General features: G+C 39.2%; 2 protein-coding genes across 6 annotated transcripts in view; one reads left to right on the top strand and one right to left on the bottom strand.

Moving 5' to 3' along the window:
* Positions 1-1,670: 1,670 nt before the first annotated feature.
* The window catches only part of pkia (cAMP-dependent protein kinase inhibitor alpha), a 204,644-nt gene continuing 183,959 nt past the window's right edge, over positions 1,671-22,355 (bottom strand). The window contains exons 1-3 of one of the 3 annotated variants that reach the window (XM_082547732.1): positions 9,468-9,531; positions 4,950-5,127; positions 1,671-4,340 (exon numbers count right to left, since the gene is read on the bottom strand). In XM_082547732.1, the coding sequence (XP_082403858.1) occupies positions 4,264-4,340; positions 4,950-5,100 (228 nt within the window). In that variant the 5' untranslated portion in view covers positions 5,101-5,127; positions 9,468-9,531 and the 3' untranslated portion in view covers positions 1,671-4,263. Of the gene's footprint in view, positions 4,341-4,949; positions 5,128-7,430; positions 7,572-9,467; positions 9,532-22,355 lie in introns of those variants that run through there. The other 2 variants (XM_082547731.1, XM_082547733.1) reach the window with 2 other exon arrangements.
* On the top strand, positions 5,425-18,314 carry zc2hc1a (zinc finger, C2HC-type containing 1A). 3 transcript variants are annotated; one of them, XM_082547726.1, is made up of 12 exons: positions 5,425-5,829; positions 5,931-6,152; positions 8,808-8,923; positions 9,581-9,654; positions 11,389-11,505; positions 12,035-12,061; positions 13,084-13,225; positions 14,370-14,512; positions 15,359-15,464; positions 15,592-15,667; positions 16,081-16,179; positions 16,775-18,314. In XM_082547726.1, exons 2-12 carry the CDS (start codon positions 6,121-6,123, stop codon positions 16,908-16,910), a joined length of 1,068 nt encoding a protein of 355 aa, XP_082403852.1. In that variant the 5' UTR covers positions 5,425-5,829; positions 5,931-6,120; the 3' UTR covers positions 16,911-18,314. The 3 variants fall into 3 exon arrangements, with proteins under 3 accessions (XP_082403852.1, XP_082403850.1, XP_082403851.1); XM_082547724.1 differs by lacking the exons at positions 5,425-5,829; positions 5,931-6,152 and adding an exon at positions 7,231-7,316; XM_082547725.1 differs by lacking the exons at positions 5,425-5,829; positions 5,931-6,152; positions 12,035-12,061 and adding an exon at positions 7,231-7,316.

Here is a 22,355-nt window from a genome sequence, read left to right as displayed (position 1 = left end):
TGTGGGAAAACCCCAGTAGATCAGTAGTTTTGGACATACTCAGACATATTCACTCACCTTTCGTCCTCATTCATTCAGCTTGAACTTCAGCAGGATGTCTTTATCACATCTACATGACTTAACGTTTTGGATTACTGAAATGTGATTGGCTCATTAGATAATTGTATTAACAAGCAGCTGAGCAGATGCAAAAGTGGTTGCTGAATGTTCTCTCATAGTATATATTTCCATTTCCTGTTTTCTAATGCTTATACTTTCACGTATATCATTTAGCATTTCTCGATTTCAGCAGTTTTCTAAAGTTTCAAAGAAATTCTTCACTTTTAATTTAGGCTGACACTTTTTCCAACATCATCACGATAAAAATCTTACAACATCCATTATTCATCTTTTCATACATCATACTGTTTCTCAATCAATCTGGTGCCATTCTCACAGCAGGAAAGTCACCCTCACTAGTCTCGTATTTCTCAAAAAAATTAAGGGATTTTTCACATTTGCCAAAACATTAACAGTCAGTCACTTTAACTGTGTGATGAATGAATAAACAACTTTCACAAGCCTTTGAAGACTTAAACATCAAAAAATTTAGTTTTTTCCCTCATAATCTTGCTTACTTTTGAAAAAAATCAGCAAAATAGGCCTAATATAGAAGAAAATATTTTCTGAAACAAATGAATTGTGAAGGGTTTTTTTTTAACTTTACAAAAGTGATGAAATGCAGAAAAGCAAACATAATACTCATTAAACTAAATGTATCAGAAAAAAAATAAGGAAATGTATACATAAGTCATTCTAAATACATTTAGCAACTACTTTAGCAGTGGAGCAGGCGTACCTAATAATCACAGTAATGCAAATATCTAATCAACCTTTCACATCAGCGGCAACTCAAAACATTTAGATATGTAGAGATGGTCAAGACAGCACGCTGAAGTTCAAACCGAGCATCAGAACAAGGAAGAAAGACTGAATGAAAGTAATCGAGAAAAACTGAAGAAAATGCTCCACCCATAAGTTGCCTTGTAGCATTTCAAAGGCCTATAACAACAATAATCACTCAGCTGCTCTGTCATTACAGATACAGCTCTGTTGCATTATTACAGCATGTACCATTTATCTTCAACATTAACAACTCTGGTATCAGTGAAATGAGTCCTCACTGTTCTGATTACCATATGATACAGCTCAATTTTGTTACACTGTGTGCAGAAGGTCATGTCGGTTTGACATGACCTTCTGCACACAATGCAATTTATTTACCACCATCAATGCGTGTCAATAACCACCGTGTTTACTGCCTAGCACTTGACTAATCAGAATCTAATCAGGAAGAGAAACATAGTCATCATTTTTTCCTTTTTCTTTTTACAGTGCGTGGGTCTATTATAGGAGAGTACCAATTCCTTCACGTGAGCTAGCCATCATAGTATCTTTCTATCAAGCTGACCTTAACTAACGGCACATGACCTCACTGACTTGTGAATGCTTGCATTATCTATTGCATCGTTCTACATCGTCTGATATCGATTACAAAACAGAAGCGCTCAGTGATTGGGCCTTTCCGTTGTTGAATGGAATAGCTTAGATTGACCACCAGGGGGAGACAAAGACTTTGCTTATTGAGCCTTCTCTGTTGAGGATGCATTAATTTGTCTTGACACTTTCGATTAATTCACTAGTAAAATTTAATTGCACATCAAAACTAACCAAATAGACAAAGTCAAAAATGAGTATGTTACATAGTAATGCCTCTGATAACACAATAACGTGACTAAATCGAGAATTTTTATAAAATACTGAAAATAACAGTGAGAATGGAACAACAGCTTGAGTTCTATAGCTCACCGAAACTGCAACAGTACCGGTCATTAAATCACATTACACTGGACTCAGAGTACAAGTTATCTTAGTCCTATGATGCACTATAAAATGGCACTAATCCCCTTTAACAGGTTAAAACTAAAGATTTACTACAACCACCCGCCCAATTTTTACAGCTTCTTCCTATATGCCCATACTCCACGTTATCTCCAAGTTTCCTGAAAATCATCCAGGTAGCTGCAGATACATAATCCTGTTGACAAATAACTAGAAACAGTAGCAAAAAGATAACCTCCTTTGTGAAGGTAACTAAACAAAGAAACAAAATGATCAGCTGGTCAGATATAACAAAGTAATAAAGCATTTTTAGAATGCATACCCACATATTTCATTAGTAGATCTAAATTGGACAGAGTACAGTAATGGTGTTAAAAGGAAACTGTGAAAACAGATTACAAAAGGGAATTGCAAAACTGACAGGCAGTGTGCCAGTACATAATATTTATTCTAACAGTCGTCTCATCTACGGAAATTTACACATACAGCACACGCTAATAAACCACACTCAGTAGTGCAATTTCCAAATCTTAAGTAGCAAATAAATGTTTTTCCTTGATGTCCACCACAACCAAATTACAAACTTGGGTATAATACATGGCAGTGCAAATGTTAAACTGTGGGATAACCACTTAATGTGTGTAGATACCCTGCATGTAAGGAGAGAACTCCTGCATTCAAGGCCATCACAAGTTAGACTGGACACATTTGCAGACAGTGAGAGGCCAGTTATTAAAGTATAAGATGTACAGTAAGGGTGAAATCCTACTTTCCAACCAATCAATTTCATTGTTTACAGCGTCATTAAAAAGTATTTTCCTAAAGATAACCTGAGTGCAAACAAAATTCCTTTTTTTTTAAATGATGATTTCTTTTATTAATTGAAAAAAAGCTATCCAAACCTACCTGGCCCTGTGTGAAACAGTACATGACCCCTAAGCCTAATAAATGGTTGTGCTAGCCTTGGTAATAAGAACTGCAGGCAAGAGGTTTTGCAAGTATTGGCAAAGAGTTATTCACATTGAGTGACTCTTTTCTGCAGAATTGTTTTGATTCAGCCACATTGGAGGGTTTTATGAGCATGAACAGTGCTTTTAATGAAAAACATCTCAATAGTAGTCCAAAACCTTCATTTTGTTACTTCAAGCTATTCAGAGGTGGACTTGCTGGTGTGTTTTGAAACACTGTCCAACTCAATAACCCAAGTGTGCTTGAAGTTTGGACCACAAATCGATGGGCAGAGGTTCTCTTTCTGTATTTTCTTGTAAAGAGTTGAATTTGTGGTTCCATCAATTATGGCAAGTAGTCCAGGTCCTGAATTAGCAAAGCAAAAGACAATATTGCCTTGGCAGAAAAATGGTTTAAAAAACCCACAATTTGGGGGGGGAGGGGGGACACATTTGTACTCCCTGGCTTCATTTGTGAGGCCTGGCAGTGCAAACAACAAAATTCTAGTGAATAGTTATAGTGAACTCAAAGTTATGGGTCAGTGTGCAAGAGTAAAGCAAGGTGCAGTGAAGCCAGCCACCAAAACTAAACAGACGCTCATTTTGCCTGTGACAGATCGAGCAGCACATGTTGCTGTTCCTAACTTGGGAAAAAAAAAAGCTTTATATCTTGTGATCTGACTCTTAGTTTTTTTAAAGAACTGGACCGTGTTTGACCATCAATGTAATACTTAAAATGGGATGTCTGAAATGATAAAAAAAAAAAACCCATTTAGATTTTACACCTAACATGGATACATGCAACAAAGTACAACAGGGCCTTTGAGCTGCTGAGTGCAGTTGCTGGATAACGTCCATCAATCCAATACACAGATGGATCCGAATCCATGGAAATAGGAAACGGTCAATAGCGAGTACTTATGAAGGGAGCACGTGTTCAGGCGTCGAGGCAAGATGAGTGGATGTCCAGTTGCCGTCTGTGTTTCAGTCGCATCAGTGGTCATTAATTGAAGGAGACGAGGAGAGGGGAAGACAAATTTTAATTCTGTGGCTGCTCTAAAAACCTTTTACTAGCCTCCGTTCCTCCCTCCACTTTCCACTCAAAACCACTCACAGTCAAAAGTGGGCTGGTTTTGGTTGTTGACATCATGTTTAGTTCACCTTAAATTACATCCAATCTGATATCAGCAGCCTTGGACAAAAGGCAGCAAAGGAAGGAAAGTTTTTAAGGAAAATGGAACACACCCAATTACAAGCGAGAGAGAGACTGTGCTGTGGTTGCCATAGTGATGACTTCCTGATGGCAGGATAGTGGCAATAGAGGATTTTGCTGTTCACAGTCATTAGATGCAACTGGCCAGTCAGAGGCTTAGCATACAGGGAGCAGATAGACTAAAAGAAGTGGCTGCTCGAGTCCATAAATGTCCGGTGGCACTTAGTTTCCCTCAGCTTGAGTCTGCTCTTCTTTAGATGGAGAGTTCTGGCTTTTCTCAGCATCTTCTCCCTCATCACCTGGAAAACAGTGAAGAAAGAGGACAGTGGGACAGTCGATTTCATGGACATTTAACTACGGGGGAAGTCAGTGATGCAGCTACTAAGTCACCAAAGAAGACATATATGTAAAATGTAACTGAAGAACTTCAATTAAATTTTATTTATATAGTGTGAAATCAGAACAACAATCATCCTAAGACATTTTATTTTGTACAGTAAAGACCCCACAATAATGGAGACAAAACACCAACAATCAAATGTCGTCGTCCCCCCCCCTCCCTATGAGGAAACACTTGGTGACAGTGGGAAGGAAAAACTTCCCTTTAACAGGAAGAAGCCTCCGGTAGAACTAGACCAAGGGAGGGGCAGCCATCTGGGAGAGAGACAGGACAAAAGACACACTTTGGAAGAGAGCCAAAGATTAGTGGCTCTGTGATTTTGAGCTCTATTTACAATTTCCAAACATGCTGCAGAACTAAGCTATGAAGTCTTGATTTTCCTCTCCACTGTTGGAAAATCCAGAGAATTCAACTCAACACAAGTAGAGTGGAGGCCATGTGTTGCTACCCTGATGAATTATTAATGTCGCCATCAAAATATGTTCTCGTTCTTCATCATGTTGCTCACCTGACTTGTTGATGTTGAGCTGTGCCAGACTCTCCGACAGATCAGTGGTGCCCGGTTCTCCAGGAGCGTCTGGAATATCATGTATGGCATTCCTGCGGCCGGATCGTCGAGAGGTGATGAAGTCCTCATAGGTCGCCTTCACATCCGTCATCGCTGACACACCTCACCATAGCAGGGCCTGCCGCACACAGCAGCACACACTGACACACCTTTTCAAGTTGCACAGGTGCACAGTGACCCACAGACAATGGAATCTGCACCGCTTTTATGGAAAGATCGCTGAAATGGACAGAGTTTGTGCAGCTTCTCCTAAATAACTTTACACAATGGCAACACCAGTTTTTGTTGACAAGAAGAATGTAACGCAGCAGGCTATGCAGACACTCCCTCCGCTTATCTTATGACCTAATCCCTGCTTAATCTATTTTAATCTCAGTCTAGGGTACAGGCGACACCATGGATACAGAGGAGGCAAATTCAGTAGAAGAAATGCCGAGGAGAGCGATGGGAAATATAAACAGACAATCTGATGCATTACTTCAACCAAAGAGCACGCTAAGAGGTCATTAAAGCAGAATGAGGAAAGTACTGCCATATCACATGGAGCATGATGGGAGCTGTGCTGCCCCGGAGATTTAGGTTAAATCCTTCTGCTTATATTCAAGCCCTTTGTAGCAATCTGTCTGGCTGAGGCTGTCCTTCAGCACTGAGCAGATTCAGGCTTTGTTGTCACATTTCTTTCAATTAAAATCTGCTATGATGAGATTTCTTTGGCTGTATCAGTCTGGATATCTGCATTTATTTGCTGCCACTACTTTAAAATTTTCAAGGAAAATAAAAAACCCTCAGAAGACATCACAACACTCAGTCACAAAAAAAGGTTGGTTTGATTTTCCCCAAGTCAAATGCAGGATTTTTAAATTATATATAAGTATATATTAAAAATGCCTCACTTTCACATCCATTTGTGGCTATTTCTAGAGAAAGTTGCGGTGGACTGTGGCTATTTTTGGAAACCTCTTCTGTCATCATCTGAGCACCCTCCCACTCAGCTGTCATTCTCAAAATGGTGTCAAGATGGGCAAGACCCGGCAGATGCTGTCCGTGTACGACTGACAGACCAAACGTGTGGGGAAGCAAGAGAGATAAGACGGCTGTTCTCTAACTTAATATGAGAATCGGGGCACTGGATTGTGGTCATAGGTATAACTCTCCAGGTTTATTAGCAATAAAGAAGAAATATCATTTGAAACGTTAAATCATGTAAACAGCTAGGTTAATGTAGCTTGCATGAGTAAATGTCCTGGTAGAGCCAAATGAGATATAAAATTCCTCCCCACACCTTTCAATAAAGAACCTGTCTTATGATAGAACATAAGTGAATCTAATTGGATTACAGATCTGTACGTGCAGACATTTTTCCACTGAAGCTGTGTTTTTATTTGAAGTTAGAAGTTGAAGTTAGAAGTGACAGGACATTTTGCGATGTGTTTTCCTATGCTCATATTCTATGAAATATTAATTGCCAGTTTACATAATTTAGTCAGACTGTTGTACCCATGAATTAGAACATTGGCAACTCAGCTGTGTGTTTGTGTGTATATGTGTGTGTACAGTGTGTGTACTCCCATGTGGGAAGCAGAGCTCAGCTGGCCTGGACAACAATATACATAGCACAGACTCCAAACAAATGATCAAATCGCTGAATAATACAACAGGCCAACCGTCTCTGTCTTTCACTATGAAGTTTTTTTTTTGGGGGGGAGTCTACTCCTGCTTTGCAGCTGTTTGATTTGTTATGCTGCCAAACAGAATATTAGCAGTGATAAAGGCAGTACATAAACGAGTCCCAGAAACTTATGCCAGAGTTATTCTAGGTGGCCTGGGCATACCTGGGACTGATGCCAGGTCTCACACAAACAGACATGCTATACTCCAACATCACCGTGCCAAGCGCAAAAGTAAACAATTTCTCCTTAACCACGGATTCACGCGCAGCTGTCAACACCCTCCCTGTAAGAGCGTGCAAATGTTTTACTGTTATTTCTACAGCTCGTACACATTTAAGGCAATCTTAGCTAAGTGATTTATTTAAAAGTTCATCGCGAGTCTGCACGAGTGTGACGTCACTCCACAAAGACTATTTGTCCAAAATGACAATTTATCACCTACTAAAGCGATGCAGTCACGCGCATTGGCGTCCTAAATAATAAAGCGCTAGTTTTTTTCTTTTCTTTTTTGTTGAAGACATATAACCTTTAAATACAGACGAGCTTAAGGTTGCAGGAGAATCTGAATGTTTAAATTCATTATTAAAACCAAGATCCATACGTCTGTCTTTGATGACAAAGACCCCCACAGAGCCAGGTCAGTGTCAGTAAACGTAGCCTGCATGATATTAACATTACACATGCATTTACGAGCTTTGCGCACTTTGCACCTGCAGTTATTATTCTTAATATGATCAACAAGGTATGCTACCTGTTTGGAATAAATGGCTTCCGAATATTCGCAGGGGTCAATCACATCGGCTCGGATCTTGCCATTTCGGTATTCCCCAATGCGCTCATGAAAGAGAATTTACCAACGTCAAGCAAATCAAGCACACCAAAGCTACTTCCGAGTATTACTTTCAGAATAAAACCGCATTACTTTGAAGGGACGCTTAACAGAAAAGTTTTTCATTACCAGCTACTTTACCTATACTCCTTTATTTTATTAGATAGATAAATATACATATAAATAAATAAATACACATATAGGATTACTAATAGGAATACTTGCACCACATTCATTAATTAATATCTGACAAAGTGAGAGCCATAAACTTTAATGCCAAGTGCATTGTTTAACCGTGAATGTGTGTGTAAAATCATTACCTTATTTAAAGGTTAGGATACATTAGGACTTAGCGAATGGTTATCATCCCATTGCTATAATTTGAAATGGTGAAAAGGCATCGCGCTTGGGCGTGTGTGTGGTGCGAGAGATCACACAAAAGGGAGTCAGTGTTGAAACAACGTCCCTCTTGTGATAAAGGCACATGTTTGCTGTGCCCTCTTAGCATCTGTCCATGAATCCCTCCATTCAGATGACACATGTTGTCAGTATGGCAAATGAGGAACTTCCGAGTGTTTGTTCTGCGCAAGTGTTTGAGCTAACAAAAGCAGCAAAGGAGCACACTAGTTTTGTTGTTTGGTTGATATAATGAGTTTCTGTAAATGACCATCCCCAAACAAAGCTGAGATGCAAGGTAAAGCTACCAGCCCGTTTATTCATTAACATAACTTTGTATCAATAACAGCACTAATAACTAATAGCATTTCATTTTTTATTTATTTCTATAGCTAAAATAAAATAAAAAAAAAGATTTCGTCCCAGTAACAGCAACATTTGCTAGTTTCCAGCGAAAACTGAGCTACGCAAACTCCCCCAAAAATTGATGGTTAGGAGTAATACTGGGAAACATGACAGAGGTTCCCTCCCACGCTCCACCTGCTGTCCAAAATAAACAGTGCATACTTGAACACTCCATCAGAAACAGTGCAGTAATAACCAATGAAATACTCGCATGTTAGCTCACCGAGCGGCATCGGACAACCCAGTTGCTATCGGTAGCCAAAGATCAGTAGTGTCAAGATATTTACCTGCCATTGGGAATTGGAACAGGACGTCCCAGTAGTGTCGACATAAGTCACAGAGAAACAAACAAAACACAAAAAAATGACAAACCAAAAATGTAGATCTACACAGGACATCAGTAATTCACAATACACTGCAGAATAAATTTATATGTAAATTAAAGTAATTTTCCTTACAGGATAAATGGGTAAAAACAAAACATTTCTCCCGTTTTAGCAAAGCCGGAAATGAAGAGGGGGTTTCATCTTGTATTTTCCGTCTACGTCTGGCCGTTTTCGAACAACGGCAACAGGACCAGATAAGGAATAACCTAAGGATGGAAGAATTTGAAGGTATGCGATATTGCTGTTTGTGTGTTTACTTAAGCCTTTTATGGCAAATTTGGGATTTCAGCATTTCGTTTTTATCTGCCAAGGGGACGCTTTGGGGTTCGCGGCTCCTTTAGATGAACAGTTTTGTATAGCGACCTCCTTTTTGTTTGGGTTTTAGCCCAAGTAATGCTAGGTAACGTCAGGGCCAAAGATGAAGCTAGCTGCTCCTCCTATCTGAATGGGTGCGATTCCTAGCTAGAGGAGCTATCCGGCTAACCAGCAAACTCCTAACAAATAACACTTTTAAATGAATGGTTTAAAGCGTGTATATCAATGAATCTTCGGAGACTGCTTACCTTTAATATTAAATACGTTTCTATGTGTACAGTAATACTTCGAAGTGTTTGACTCTGTACGTTAAACTTAGCTAAATCTGACTATTTTCCTCCAGCCATTTTCAGGAAATTTGAAGTATCCGTGTAGAATGAGCAGTAAAGGCAACAATAAAACATCGTTGCCTTTACTGTGGCAGAAGAACACAATTTATGACCGCGAAAGTATTTACCTTGTATCAAATGTTAACTGGGTCATTATTTTTCTTCCCATGTTTGTTTAGTCCCGTTGTGGCCCATTTTTGACCTTTAAACCTTCACCGAATTTGTTCTGTTATTCTTGCAGATGGCGAAGCTTCTCTGGTTGACGATCGGATTCAGTGTAATATCTGTAAAAGATCTTTCTTCCCCAAAGTCCTGGTAAAAAAAAAACAAATCACCTCTTGCTCATTTCTGACATTTCTTAATACAAAAAACAAACAAAACAAAACAATGTGTAACACTGTTTTAAGAGGACAATATTTTAATCGCAGACACTTTAAGTGTTTGTTTGGGGGTGTGTTGATCACGCACTATGATTAACCCGCCTGGCTGACAGTATTTACCACATTAATTCTCAGCTGACAGGGTATCAGCTGTTTGTTCAATAATAATGTGTCTATGATCCAGATAGCTAGCAGGGTCCTGTGAAGAGCTCTGTAGGGGAGTTGAAAGTTTTATCAAAGCAGAAATGCTTTTTGTTTGAACAAATTTGTGATATTCAAGACTCTGATTTAAAAATTTCACTAAGAAACGTCTCTAGTAGTACTGCTCTCCCATAAAGCAGAGTTGGAAATATTGGTCATTAATTAATTATTTAATTAATTTCATAGTGGGCCATTTTTTATATATAGATGAATTGCAGCACAAGTATCAACTGGACTGTATCATGTGAAGCATTTTCTTTCACTTGATTGTCTAAATCAGTGAATGGAGATTGTTTAGAAAGGATGGCTTCACACATGTTCAGCAATACAGTACTCTCAGCACTGTCTGCAGCACATGCAGGTAAGGGTGGTGTCATAGCGCTATATAAATGCAATCTATTATTATTATTATTATTATTATTATTATTATTATTATTATCATCATCATAGGCGAAAAGACTGTGGTTTTGAGTCATGGTTATGGGTGACAGATAGACACATCTGTGTATTTCGGAAACTGCTGATCTACTGGGATTTTCTCATATAACCATCTCTTGGGCTTACAGAGAATCGACAGAAAAAAAGAAAATATTCACAGAGTGGCAGTTATCTGGGTCAAAATGCCTCGTTGATGTCAGATATCAAAGGGGAAAGGCCCAGCTGCTTCAACCGGATAGGAAGGCATCAGTAACTAAAACAGCATGAAAGCATGGATCAATCCTGCCTTGTGTCAGCAGTTCAGGTTGCTGGTAATGGTGTGGAGGATATCATAGTTTTGATACAGCCGTCTACCTGAGTGTTGTTCCTGATCTTTATTACCACAGTGTACCCATCTACTGATAACATGACATGTTCTGATATTCTGATTATAACATGGCATGTTATAATGCTTCCAGCAGAGTGGGTTCAACCTGGTACTAATGTGTACCTAACAGAGTCGCTAATGAGTGTATATGAGTTGATTTTTACTCCCCCAAAATCCTCTGTTCCTTTGCTTATTGTGTTGAAATGACTAAAACATACTACAGAGTTAATACATCAAAGCTATAAAGGTTTTTGGTGTTTAATTTGAAGAGAATCTTCTGGTAAACAACCAAATATGTGCTCTTATGCAAGCACTTTGCCTCATTAGTAGATAATGGCTGCATTAAAGCATGGTGTATTATTCTAGATATGTATAGCAATATAGGTTTGGGTCTCCATCAGGAAGACATTAGTGTGCTTCAGAGAGTTGGCTGCAGCTTTGAGGAGGTTACTGGTGTTGTTAATGTTACTCATTTAAATTTGAGCTTGAAATGTTTGAAAGAAAGTTTCCTCCTCTTTCAAGAAATTCATTTAGGAAAACATAGTTGAAAACTTAAATTATAGTAAAAGACAGATACAAATCTTAAGTGATGCCATGCCAGTGGTGTTAAAAACAAATAAAAATGTTTTGTCATGTTTTGTGCACATTGTCCTCCTTCAACAGGAGAAGCACTCAAAAATCTGCCAAAAATCAGCAACTAAAAAGAGGAAGGTTTTTGACTCCAGCAGACAAAGAGCTGAGGGAACAGACATCCCCGTACTGAAACCCATCAAACCAAAGGTAAGCCTTCACCTAAGCAGAGCGATGGAAATCCACATAAATTGTCAGCAGTGGTTCATTTTGACTATTGACAGGATTGAAAAAAAATTGCCTAAAGTCAGAAAACTAGCTGGATCTCACATGCTGCTTAAAACGCTGTTGTTCATTTTTTTAGGTAATCTATTCATTCATAAATACGTCCAGCTTTTATTATTAAAAAATGACCTGTTTTTAATCTGAGGTTATTTATTCAGCGTTGTATCCAATAATACAACACCTAAAGGAAACAATGCTGTTCATATTCCTTAATTATCCGAAAACTCTATATTACTCTGCAAACAAGTTATCCAGATAAACCTTTTATAATCCGGGTCACATGAAGGCTTTCCAGGGAGGACCCAGAAAAGAATCAGCCTTTGAAATGTACACAGCATTTTGGCGCTTATGGTGTTGAGTGGCGCCTATGAATTTTCATTTCCATGCAGCACATTCAGTGTATTATGTCGACAGTTTATTTTTACAATGTAAACAACTTTCAATTGTATTTCAGTCACAAAGTTCATCTGCTACTGAAAGAGTAAGTTGCTTTTATCTTTTTTTTTTTTTTTGTTCAATTGTCCCTCCTTTCCATAGATATAATTTTTAGCAGCACAGATAATCTGTTGAAGCCCGCGAGGCTTTCCCTCACTGTTTTTCTGGCTACACAAAAACTTTGTTTGCCTTGAAGTATTGGCTTGAATAGTCTGTGGGTGTGCCAAGTCATGTTGGTGATATTAATTTTAAAAATCCTTTCATACCTCTTGTCTTTAACTGGCATCCTTCTGTATCCAGTGTTCTTTTCTCTTTCATTTAACGTGACAGCCTTAATGCTATATTTTCTAGTTCAGCTGCTGCGGTTGCTTTGAACCTTCAGATTACTCTTTAACAACTAAAAACTGTATTTGTTTCGTTTATTTCTTCTCTGTGAGAAACTGTCTCATGAGTATCAGTCAGTGAAGTAATCTTGCCCAGTCTGTTGCCTGGCTGTTGTTCAGATGGTCTTGGCTTCAACTAACTCCTGCGTACTCACTCTGTGCTCCCACTGGAATTTTCAGCTTTGTGATATGAACAGGACAAACGTCTAGTTATGCGACAAATTCTGTTTTGTTTAGTTTTTCTTTGGCAGCAGTTTAGGAAAGAGGAAAATATAATAAAATGTAGTTTTAGCTCTCTCCAAGTCACCTGTGTTTGTCAGACAAACGTGTCTGAATGCTTTAACTACACAGGAGAAATAGAAAGTCACAGAGGCTGTCGTGTTGCCTCAGATCCACTTTAGACAACTGAACTCACTGAACAATTTCTGTCGCTAATCATCAACTTTAGATAAGACTTGTACTTTTGTTATGGAAACATAGTTGTTGGGGGTTTTTTAGGGTAAGAGTGGGAAGTGCAGGCTTAGATAAGCGTATGCAATCTTTACATATTCGCTGTGAAACCTGTCGAGTTAAAACATTCGGTAAGAGAGTAGCTTAATCGTATTTTCTTAATATTAGATTGTCAAACTATAGCAGCAAACAGCTGTAACAGAGAATCTCTTTTCTCATGTTGTTGTCGTGTCAGGCAGAACCCCCGAAGAAGCCGTCAAATTGGCGCAAGAAACACGAGGACTTCATTGCCACCATCCGGGCTGCAAAGACCATCGGTCAGGTCATAAAAGATGGAGGACCATTACCCCCGCCTCCTCCTCCTACTTATGACCCAGGTAACATCTAGTTATCTAGAAGCAAATGGAAAAACTATAAAAAAAAGATTTTGTATCTTAATAAAAGAATTGTGAAAAAGTCTCATACACTGCTCGAAAAAATTAGCACTTTTTAATCAATTTCATGAGGTGATTACCTGGACCCTGCACAGGTCGTCCACACGTCATTCCTTGAAAGTTGGCTGTGGCTCCCAGCACAGCCTGAAGAGTGGAGATTCCAGGAGACAGGCGGTTATTCTATGAGGGTGGCCTGTGGCCCCTTTAGTAGGCCCTGTGCTCACTGCAAGGCACTGTGGCGCTCAACTGGCAGTTAGGTATCAGGATGAAATCTTTGGGCCTAATGTCAGATCCTACACTGGTGCTGTGGGCCCTGGGTTCCTCCTGGTGCATGATAATATCCAGCCTCACATAGCGAGAGTATGGAGGCAGTTGCTGGAGGACCGAACACTGTCCGGGGGCTCTCCCATTGTCCAGATCTGGGAGGAGATCCCTCAGGACACCAGCTGTCATCTCATTAGGAGCATTCCCCAACATTGTATGCAAGCACATGGTGACCATAGAAACTACTGAGTACCATGTTGAGTCGCTGCAATGAAATTTTTAGCAAAATGGACTTGACACTGCAGACAGTTATTACTAAATGCTGAAATGTAATGTAGAGGCTGACTGACATGTTGTAAGTAAAAATTTAAAACGTGAAGGCAATACAGAAACACCCTTCAATGACTGAAGCGTTGATGAGTGCTGAGGATGTATGGTTTGTCCACCAGAGGGCACGCTGCAACTTCACTGTTGGATTACCATGGGCAGAGTCCAAATGAGTAATCTAAAACTTGTTGCAACCATCAAACAATATTACTTTTTAAAGTATACTGTCATTGTAGTAAGGACTCATGAATAACAACATTAATGTAGAAATATTCAGAATGTTTTGTGTCACTAAAAGGAAAGAAATAATTTTAAATGACTAAATATCAGCACGATTACTGCTCGTATAAATCCTATACAAGTCGAGCTGTAATTGTGGTGACAGCTGCAAATGAAAAGTTCAAGTCACCACTTCATCAGATAGTAGTATTTCTGTATACAGGATTCAATTACAAAAGCTACATGTATATTTTCCCACTACCTTGTCTCCCTTTAGACTATATCCAGTGTCCTTACTGTCAGCGGAGGTTCAACGAGAGTGCAGCTGACAGACACATCAAATTCTGCCAGGAGCAGGCTGCCCGAATGCCCAACAAAAGCAAGTCAGGAGATGCCAAAAAGCCTCCAGGTCGCACACAGGTACACGCACGCACGCACGCACGCACGGATAGGAGAGGGGACTGCATTTGAAATTAAACAGACAATAGTTCCCAAAAAGTTGATTCTGTTCATCTGGACATAGCATTTTAAGTGGGAGAAACATTTCATCACTCATTCAAGTGACTTCTTCAGTCTTTTGGGATTTCCTTACCTGGATGATTGAGCATGGATCTAAACAGAAAATAGTTTGTTGTTAGTTTTTTAAACATAAAATGTTAAAAAATGCTCATAGGTAGGTTTACAAAACCTATACTGATGATCAATATGTGTGGCACTTCTGTGTTATGGCTAATTGCTGATAATTAAGAAGTTTTCCTTTTAAATCATTGTCTTTTATTACCATGGTGGGACTCCCACTCTGCAGCAGATGTAGAATTACAAGTTACTTAGCAACAGCTATGGTGCATAGCTAGGGAGTTAATTTGGTAGCCAATAAAAACAGCAGGGCTTAAACCCTTCTGGTTAAGAGCTCTGATTCCCCATTGTAATAAAAAGCCTTCAGTTGTTAATCGTTATGTCACTGAGCCTCCCTGCTGTGTCGTGTTTTTAGATTTGTTATGTGTTGCAGTTCTTTTTTATAGCTTTGAGATTTTCTTCCAGATCGCAGTTTTAAAACCCGTTTTAGAGCCAAGCATTGACACAATGTGCATATTACAAACACTACAACCACAAGCCGTTCTGCTTATGTGGTCGTATAGTGATATGATATGATATATGTTTTTGTATATCTTTAATGTAACTATGTTAATGACTTTTCAGCCATGATATCCATAGCTGATCTTTTGTACCAAATAGTTATTTTTATTGCCTTCTCTCTGTCTTCAGTACAAGCCTCCTGCTGCTGCAAAGAAGGCCAACACTCCCGTTGTGTCAACCATCCCTTCAGCTTCCTCTCGTTTACCCCAAAGATCAGGCCTTGGACAGCCCACTGGTACGAGACACAGTGCTGTACTCCTCATCACCCCCCCCATATTGTGAATTTGTGACTGACTTCATTGCATCAAACAAAACTAATATGTGCATTGTCCTCATTTGTGTCACCCTCTCTCTCACTTAAGGAATCCCATCTAGTAAGGCCTCCTCAACAGGTTCAGTGAAGAATAATCCCTCCGGGCTCACAAGCCCACCGTCAGGGTTAGTACACATACGCAGATGTGTTTTAAATACTGTGGGCGAGTCCAGACAGGTTTTTATTTACTGATGTCAAGTGGGTACTGTTTTTTTTACCTTTTATTGTGCATTCAGCTGTGTCTATTCAAATATCTGTTGGAACAGTCAATCTTTGTACATGTTTTTACAGCCCGGATTTATTTTGATTGAAGTGTCATTTCGAACAATGTGAGTCAAAACAAAATGCAACGTCAGAACCGAGAATAGAGCAAGGCTGCCAAAAAACAACAGTTTCACTTCGCTTTCTCACTTTTATTCTTAGTATCCAAGACATTATGTCTACGCGGTGTCTCGACAGAGAGCCTTTATTTCAATGAATAACTTTGAAACATCCTTGTCCTGGTTTTCTTTTTGTTTTTCTCTGATATCTCTGTCAGTGTGGGAAGTAAATCCCGAGTAGCAAGTTCTGGCTATGGATCTGTGAGGAACGCTCAGACTGGACTCAACAAGAAGAAAGTAGACTCCTACATATCTAGGTGAATAAACGTCTTAAGTCATAACCTCCACAGAAAGAGTGGAGAAAATCAATTGGTGACCTCTCCTGACCTCTGGTGGCTTGGTGAAGTATTACCGGATGAGAGGTGAAACGTCTTCAAGCAACTTAAAGAAGCCCAGACGCTTTTCTTTGCAAGCTCCTTTGACTACGATGACCTGGATGACTGAGAACCTTCACAGACATATTACATATACTACCTCGAATTTGACTAAGAATGTGCAAATTTCAATTTTACTTTAAGTTAAAAAAAAAAAAAAATTAGGGATGAGTCTTACCTGCACATTCATTTAAACAAAAGAAACTTGCATGCACAGTTATATCAACCTTGCCACCCATACGTCTCTAGCTTCTGGTTGCTTTGATTATCGTTATTGCTTTGGAGCAAAACAATTTCCCATTTAATCAAGCTGAGGGAAAATATGGGATAATCCAGCTTACTTGGCATCGGCTTTAGTGGCATTGACATTCGTATAAAGACGTGTAAAATCCAAATAGATCTTTGCCCTGACGTTTCACTAGTTGCAACTTTGTCTGCACAAATTCTAAAGTTGCTGCTGTCTTTTCTGTTTTCTCAGGAATGATATAGATGGCGCGAACGATGTTGGGAACGGCGGAATGAAGAGCAAGTTTTGTCACGCTTGTGGGACAAAGTACCCTGTTGAATCTGCCAAATTCTGCTGCGAGTGTGGGGTCAGGAGGATGTGTATTTGATAGCAGTCAGAAGAAAACGAAAGCAGGGTTAGGATTTAGGTAATAAGAATTGAGGGAAAGGTGAAAGAGTAATTAATTCCATCTTTATTTTCCCACACTGATCTTATTTCCTGGCAGTAAAGATGGTGTGTGCAGTCACACTGAATATTATCCAAATTTCATTGCATAACTTACAATAAGGAGTGCACTTAGCTACTGTGTTTTGCGTTGACTAGTGACCGGTTGATCTCTGTGCCGAACAGATTTGGTACACAGATTAATCGGTTTAAATCATGATGTGGCTTTTACAAGCACATCCCGTAAGTAGCTTCTCTTTCACTGCTTCATTTGCTCACAGCATTGCTGCTGTTTCCATGCACTTATAAAATGAGCATTACTGCCATGAAACTACAGGTCATAGAGGGTTTAAGAATTTGTGAGAAATAAATATTTCCAGCAAAGGAGAGGTGGTTGGTCATTGGAAGGAAGCTATTAAATATTATGCATCTTTAGAAGGGAGTAGAGGAAAGATGAATTAAAAGTGGGTTTGGAAAAAAAGAAAGGAAACATGTTGGGTGGCTGATTAGAGGTGAGATTAACTGCCCTGCATCATTATCGCTCTTCAGCCCTTGATTTGAAGTGCATTCCTCAACCCCACCTGTCTCCACATTGATGTGCAATAATAACGACTACTGAAGAAAGCAGTGTGATTTTTTTATTTTTTTTAAAAAAGAAAATAGCTTCAAATTTTTATCTTATCACCCTGTTTTCTTAGGAACCAATCCAAAAAAGGTTGAGTGGTTACAGGTCAGTGCTCCCTTTAAGGTCACTTAACAGGAAAAACCTGTTATCCCATATACATTATACCCAAATGTAGCATTTACTCATTCCCTTTATTCCCACTAGGTTTATACATTTATTTATTTTCTTATTCCTTTTCATTTTTACTGACTGAACAGTGATTGTATGGTTTTTGTTTGTTCTTTTATGTTCTACAGAATTAAAATAGGTTTCATTTGGAATTGTGTGAAACCAAAACACACCTCAGTGTGTTGAAATTGCTTTTTTTTTTTCTTCCCCTTTCTCAACAGTGTTTCTACTGAGTCAGTGTTCAGTGCATTAAGGTATTTAGAATCAACACTAAAGTAATTTTGCTGTCGACCTTTGCTTGATGACCCCCACATAGGTTATTTTATGGTGGGACTTGGAAGAGCGGGGACAAATCTCTCCTTGAGGTGCATGATTAATTATCTAAGTAGGGCATTTATTCCCGGTAACAAACTATATTCACGTTACGTCACGAGAAAGGTTTAAGCCTACTGGAGGGCTGCGTTTTCCTGTAATGATAACGTCAGCTGTTAGACTGGATATGATTGTGCACCAAATGCCGTGTACATCCACCATCAATAAACCTCTTTGAAGACAGCTGTAATTGTGAGTCTGACTAATAAGTAACACACACCTTATCTTTGTTTGGGATATAAATATATTTTTTTGAATAGTATGCCATGTTATATACAATGTTAGTCATCAGCTTATTAAATATACAGTTTAAAGACAGAAGTTAGCTACATAACAACATAATGTTATGTAGTACATAATGTATGCTACATGACGGGAAACAAATAGCTGCTGTGCTGAAAATAGCTGCAAAATGTAGCAAAGGTTGCATGCTTATATTTTCTATAATTGTGTAAAAAGGGAAAAAAGTTTTTAGGTAGATAACATTAATCAGAGCACCAACTGATTGTGACAGTAAAAGCTCGTACTGTAGCTATATCCCAGGATAGGAAAAAAAAGGTCTGTGACCTGAGCTTAAATAACTGTGGCAAAGCATGCTTTTAATATATAAATCATTGTCAATGAGTAATCAACACAGTGTCATCTCAGACCGTACCTTGACACACAGCCTAAAACAACTCCCCGGACAGGAAAATTAAAAACAAAAATTGAGGAGCTTTAGATAACCAAGATAAAAAAGATCTGCCAGGGCTAGTTATTCCAATCCAAAGTGAAAGCAAAACTATATCTGAGCACCTTAATATTTCCTAGTCATGCTTCAGCAGCCACTACTAAGTGCAAGTTAATGTCGTAGCAAGTGCTTCGAAAACAAAGTTCAGTTTAAGCACCTTTAAAGTTAATCATATCCACTTTTTATAGCTAAACACAACTTCAGCTATTAAAACGCTTTGCTGTGATAATAAAAAAAGAAAACATGCACCTTAAACTGTTTGTAGTCCACATGATGCTGCATAAAAGGTTGTATATGCAGCTGGTCCTTAGTGCGTGGGAAATCAGGATATTAGGAAGACTTAGGAATTTCATTTCCGCTTGACTGAATATTTTGCTTCTGTGTGGCTGGGAAACTTATCTGAAGAGTCAGTAGTCATACAACACCTGAAACAGCTGCTACAGAAATATACTGGTACTTGACAGGAAAGCCTAAATGAAGTGGAAGCTCCTCCTCGCATAATCCACCGAAGCAATGCATACTGCAGAGGAACTGACAGTGCATGCAAGTTTTGAGCTTCATGCTGTGATTGAGTTTGGATTCAGGTATCCATTTATAGAGAGTTTAGCATCTGGTAGCATTCAGTCATGGCGGAAAGAATTGCCTTGGCTTTGCACAGTTTTTTAGTCTGCTTTCTGTTTTTCGTCCCCTCGTTCCTCCTTCGTCTTGTTGCTCCCCTTCTCCTCTTTAAACTCTCAGTGGGCATTTTGATCTAGTCAGTAAAACACAGACACATGCTAATTATTGTTGAGTCAAGTGGATAAAGGTAAGGAATTAGCATTACAATGATAAATTATGAAGGCATTCTTAGCAAATATGTACTGTCACAGCAACGTAGCCTGCACGTTATTGAGGACTATTTATCCCTTATTGTGAACTGAAACACACCAACTTAACTCTTTGCACAGAAAACTGAAGCGTAGATTACAATCACCATACAATGCCACAGTATGTATGTGAGGTTTACTCAAAGCACATCAGTCACAACATTACGAACACCTACATAGGTCTCCCTCACTTCTAAGGCAGCTCTATCACGGAGATGATTTCACAAATCCTTTGAAGGCGTTTCATAGTATCAGACATCAAGATGATAACATCAGGTCCTTATAGTCCTGAAATGTGAGGCTCACTCATTTGGAAAAACTTTCAGTACGATTCTCAGTTGGATTCACATCCAAGGGATTTGGAGCCCAAGTCAACATCTCGAAGATTTACTGTGGTATTCCTGTATTATTGTTGCCATGTTAAACTGTTTAGGAAAGTATTAAGTAACACCGGCTTAAATGCCAGGACCCAATGTTTCCACGTTTTGTGAGGTATATAACCACTGCATGCTGGGAACACTCCACAAGAGCTGCTGTGTGTGTGCCCGTTTCCCTGCTTCTGCATCATGAAGAACTGAGTGAAAAGTGGCTGATCTTTGCACAATGCAAGTTTGTTTAAAATAAATCAAATCAAATATGTCACAATGTGAGCCACTATGTTTAAGCATGAGCTTGTCTGGTCAGACTAGGTGCACTCTGCGAGTCCCCGGTTTGCTCTGCTGTGTGACTCAGACTTCAGCAATGAATCTGAATCATATAATCTGATTCTGATCCAACTATTAAAATTTAATTTGGGTGAACAACACGGTGCGTCACTGATCTAGAACTACTTGGGCTGTTTTTTCCCATGATAGTTTGTGTAAAAAACTTCTATAGCATTCTTTGAATTATCTCCCTCAGTAAGGTGAGGAGAGGTTACCACAAGCATAACCAATGAGAGACCAATCTGCAGTTCCTGCCTCTTTCGAGTCTCTCCTACTCTTATACCCTGTTACCAGGTAAAGTAGTTTAAGAAACAAACAGTCTTCTGTTTGAATTAACTCTTAAAGCCGGGCAGCTTCATCACCTGTCAGTGAGTCATCCACTGTCTGGCAAGATAAAACGCTTCAGCCAGCCAACATTCCATTCCGTCAGTTGTCAATGTTAAATGTTGCATCTCAGTCAGAGAAACTGAAAGAAATACTTTCCTAAGCTGGTCACTTCCAAGGTTTAAAGTACAAACGTGAACTTAAACTGCATGTTTCCACCAATCAGCTACAACATTTAGGCTGATGTCAGATGAAGTGAATAACTCATAGAGTGCAAAGCACTGCAATATGACTGCAATAGAAACAAAAATCATAGCAGTAATCTTCCCTACCAGAAAGAGTTTGAAAAATGGGCCAAATAGTCCAAGGTGTTGACTATCTAAGGCCAATCCAACTGAGCATTCATGTACAGAATAAACTTGATCCACAGAGGACCTACTTTGCAACCCAGAGCACCTCAGTGCCAGACACCCTCAGAGGACAGGTACACATACTGAATGGTAAGAGCTGTAACATGAGGCGAGATGAGGGCGACCTTCAAAATATCATGCAGGTGGTTTTAATAGTGTGGCTGGGTTAGGCTTGGGGTAAATTTCTTAACATCAGATAATGTGTAAAAAGTCAAGACTTACTGATTTCTCACGACAATGGCAACTCATCGAAATTTCGACGGACGTGATCAGTTGTAGAGTCATCTGGAGAAACGGTAAACTCCGCATTTTGCAGGTTAGGTTATGTAAGGTACGCACAGACGTCTGCAGAAGAGAGGTGAGACCTTTTAAACTTAACAATGAACTCTATGCAGTACAAACAGCGACTACAAAATCTGAAATGATTATTAAGCTGCATAGCTAAACACCTGGGTCCAGCTACGATTATGATTATGGTAATGCAATGCCTGACTGTTTAGAGCAGTGGTGAACAGGTGCATGTTAAAAAGGGCTACCTTCTAAATGTATCATCATTATGCATTTTATCTGATAGATACAGAATAATTATGACTCACTGCGTTGCCTGGTGTGCAGTTGCGTAGCTTGTGTGAGAATACTGAACAGTCTGAGTTTTGCAGCAAGCTTGTGATTTCTTCTGTCTTGAATGAACAAAACATGAAGTAGTCAATGTTAGTCATACCACTAAAGATTGTTCAAACATTCAAAAAGCAACTAGTGTTTTTTGTTATTTTTCAGAATGTTGGAAGGACATATTGCTTTTAATATTTTTGGTGGTGTCCATAGATAGAAGAGAAAAATGTTGATGCTGAGCAATATTTCTTCCGATCAAAACCTTACAACAACTAAAGGCAACCCCCCCCCCCCCCCCCCCCCCCCCCAAACTTTGCTTAATTGTAAATACTGAGGTTTCTTTCTGTTAAAAGGAATTGCTTTACTTCCCACTGTCGCCGAGTGCTTGCTTTCAAGGGGTGTCTGATTGTTGGGGTTTTCTATTATTGTAACAGAGAGGCAACTGTAGTTGTGGGTTTGCACTGTGTCTATATATATATATATATATATATATATATATAAAAGCACCCAGCACGCCCCTGCGGGCGGTTTATCCTTCAAGCTCGGGTCCTCTACCAGAGGCCTGGGAGCTTGAGGCT

The sequence above is a fragment of the Aulonocara stuartgranti genome (assembly GCF_965226115.1).
Source record: "Aulonocara stuartgranti genome assembly, chromosome: 9".
NCBI classification, from domain to species: domain Eukaryota; kingdom Metazoa; phylum Chordata; class Actinopteri; order Cichliformes; family Cichlidae; genus Aulonocara; species Aulonocara stuartgranti.
This window is presented reverse-complemented; position numbering and strand designations above follow the sequence as displayed.

Coding starts and splice junctions, on each gene's coding strand:
- zc2hc1a (XM_082547724.1), top strand. CDS start 7,246: ATGTTTAAATTCATTATTAAAACCAAGATCCATACGTCTGTCTTTGAT. Junction 15,668..16,080: donor CTCACAAGCCCACCGTCAGG/GTTAGTACACAT, acceptor TATCTCTGTCAG/TGTGGGAAGTAAATCCCGAG. Junction 16,180..16,774: donor GTAGACTCCTACATATCTAG/GTGAATAAACGT, acceptor CTGTTTTCTCAG/GAATGATATAGATGGCGCGA.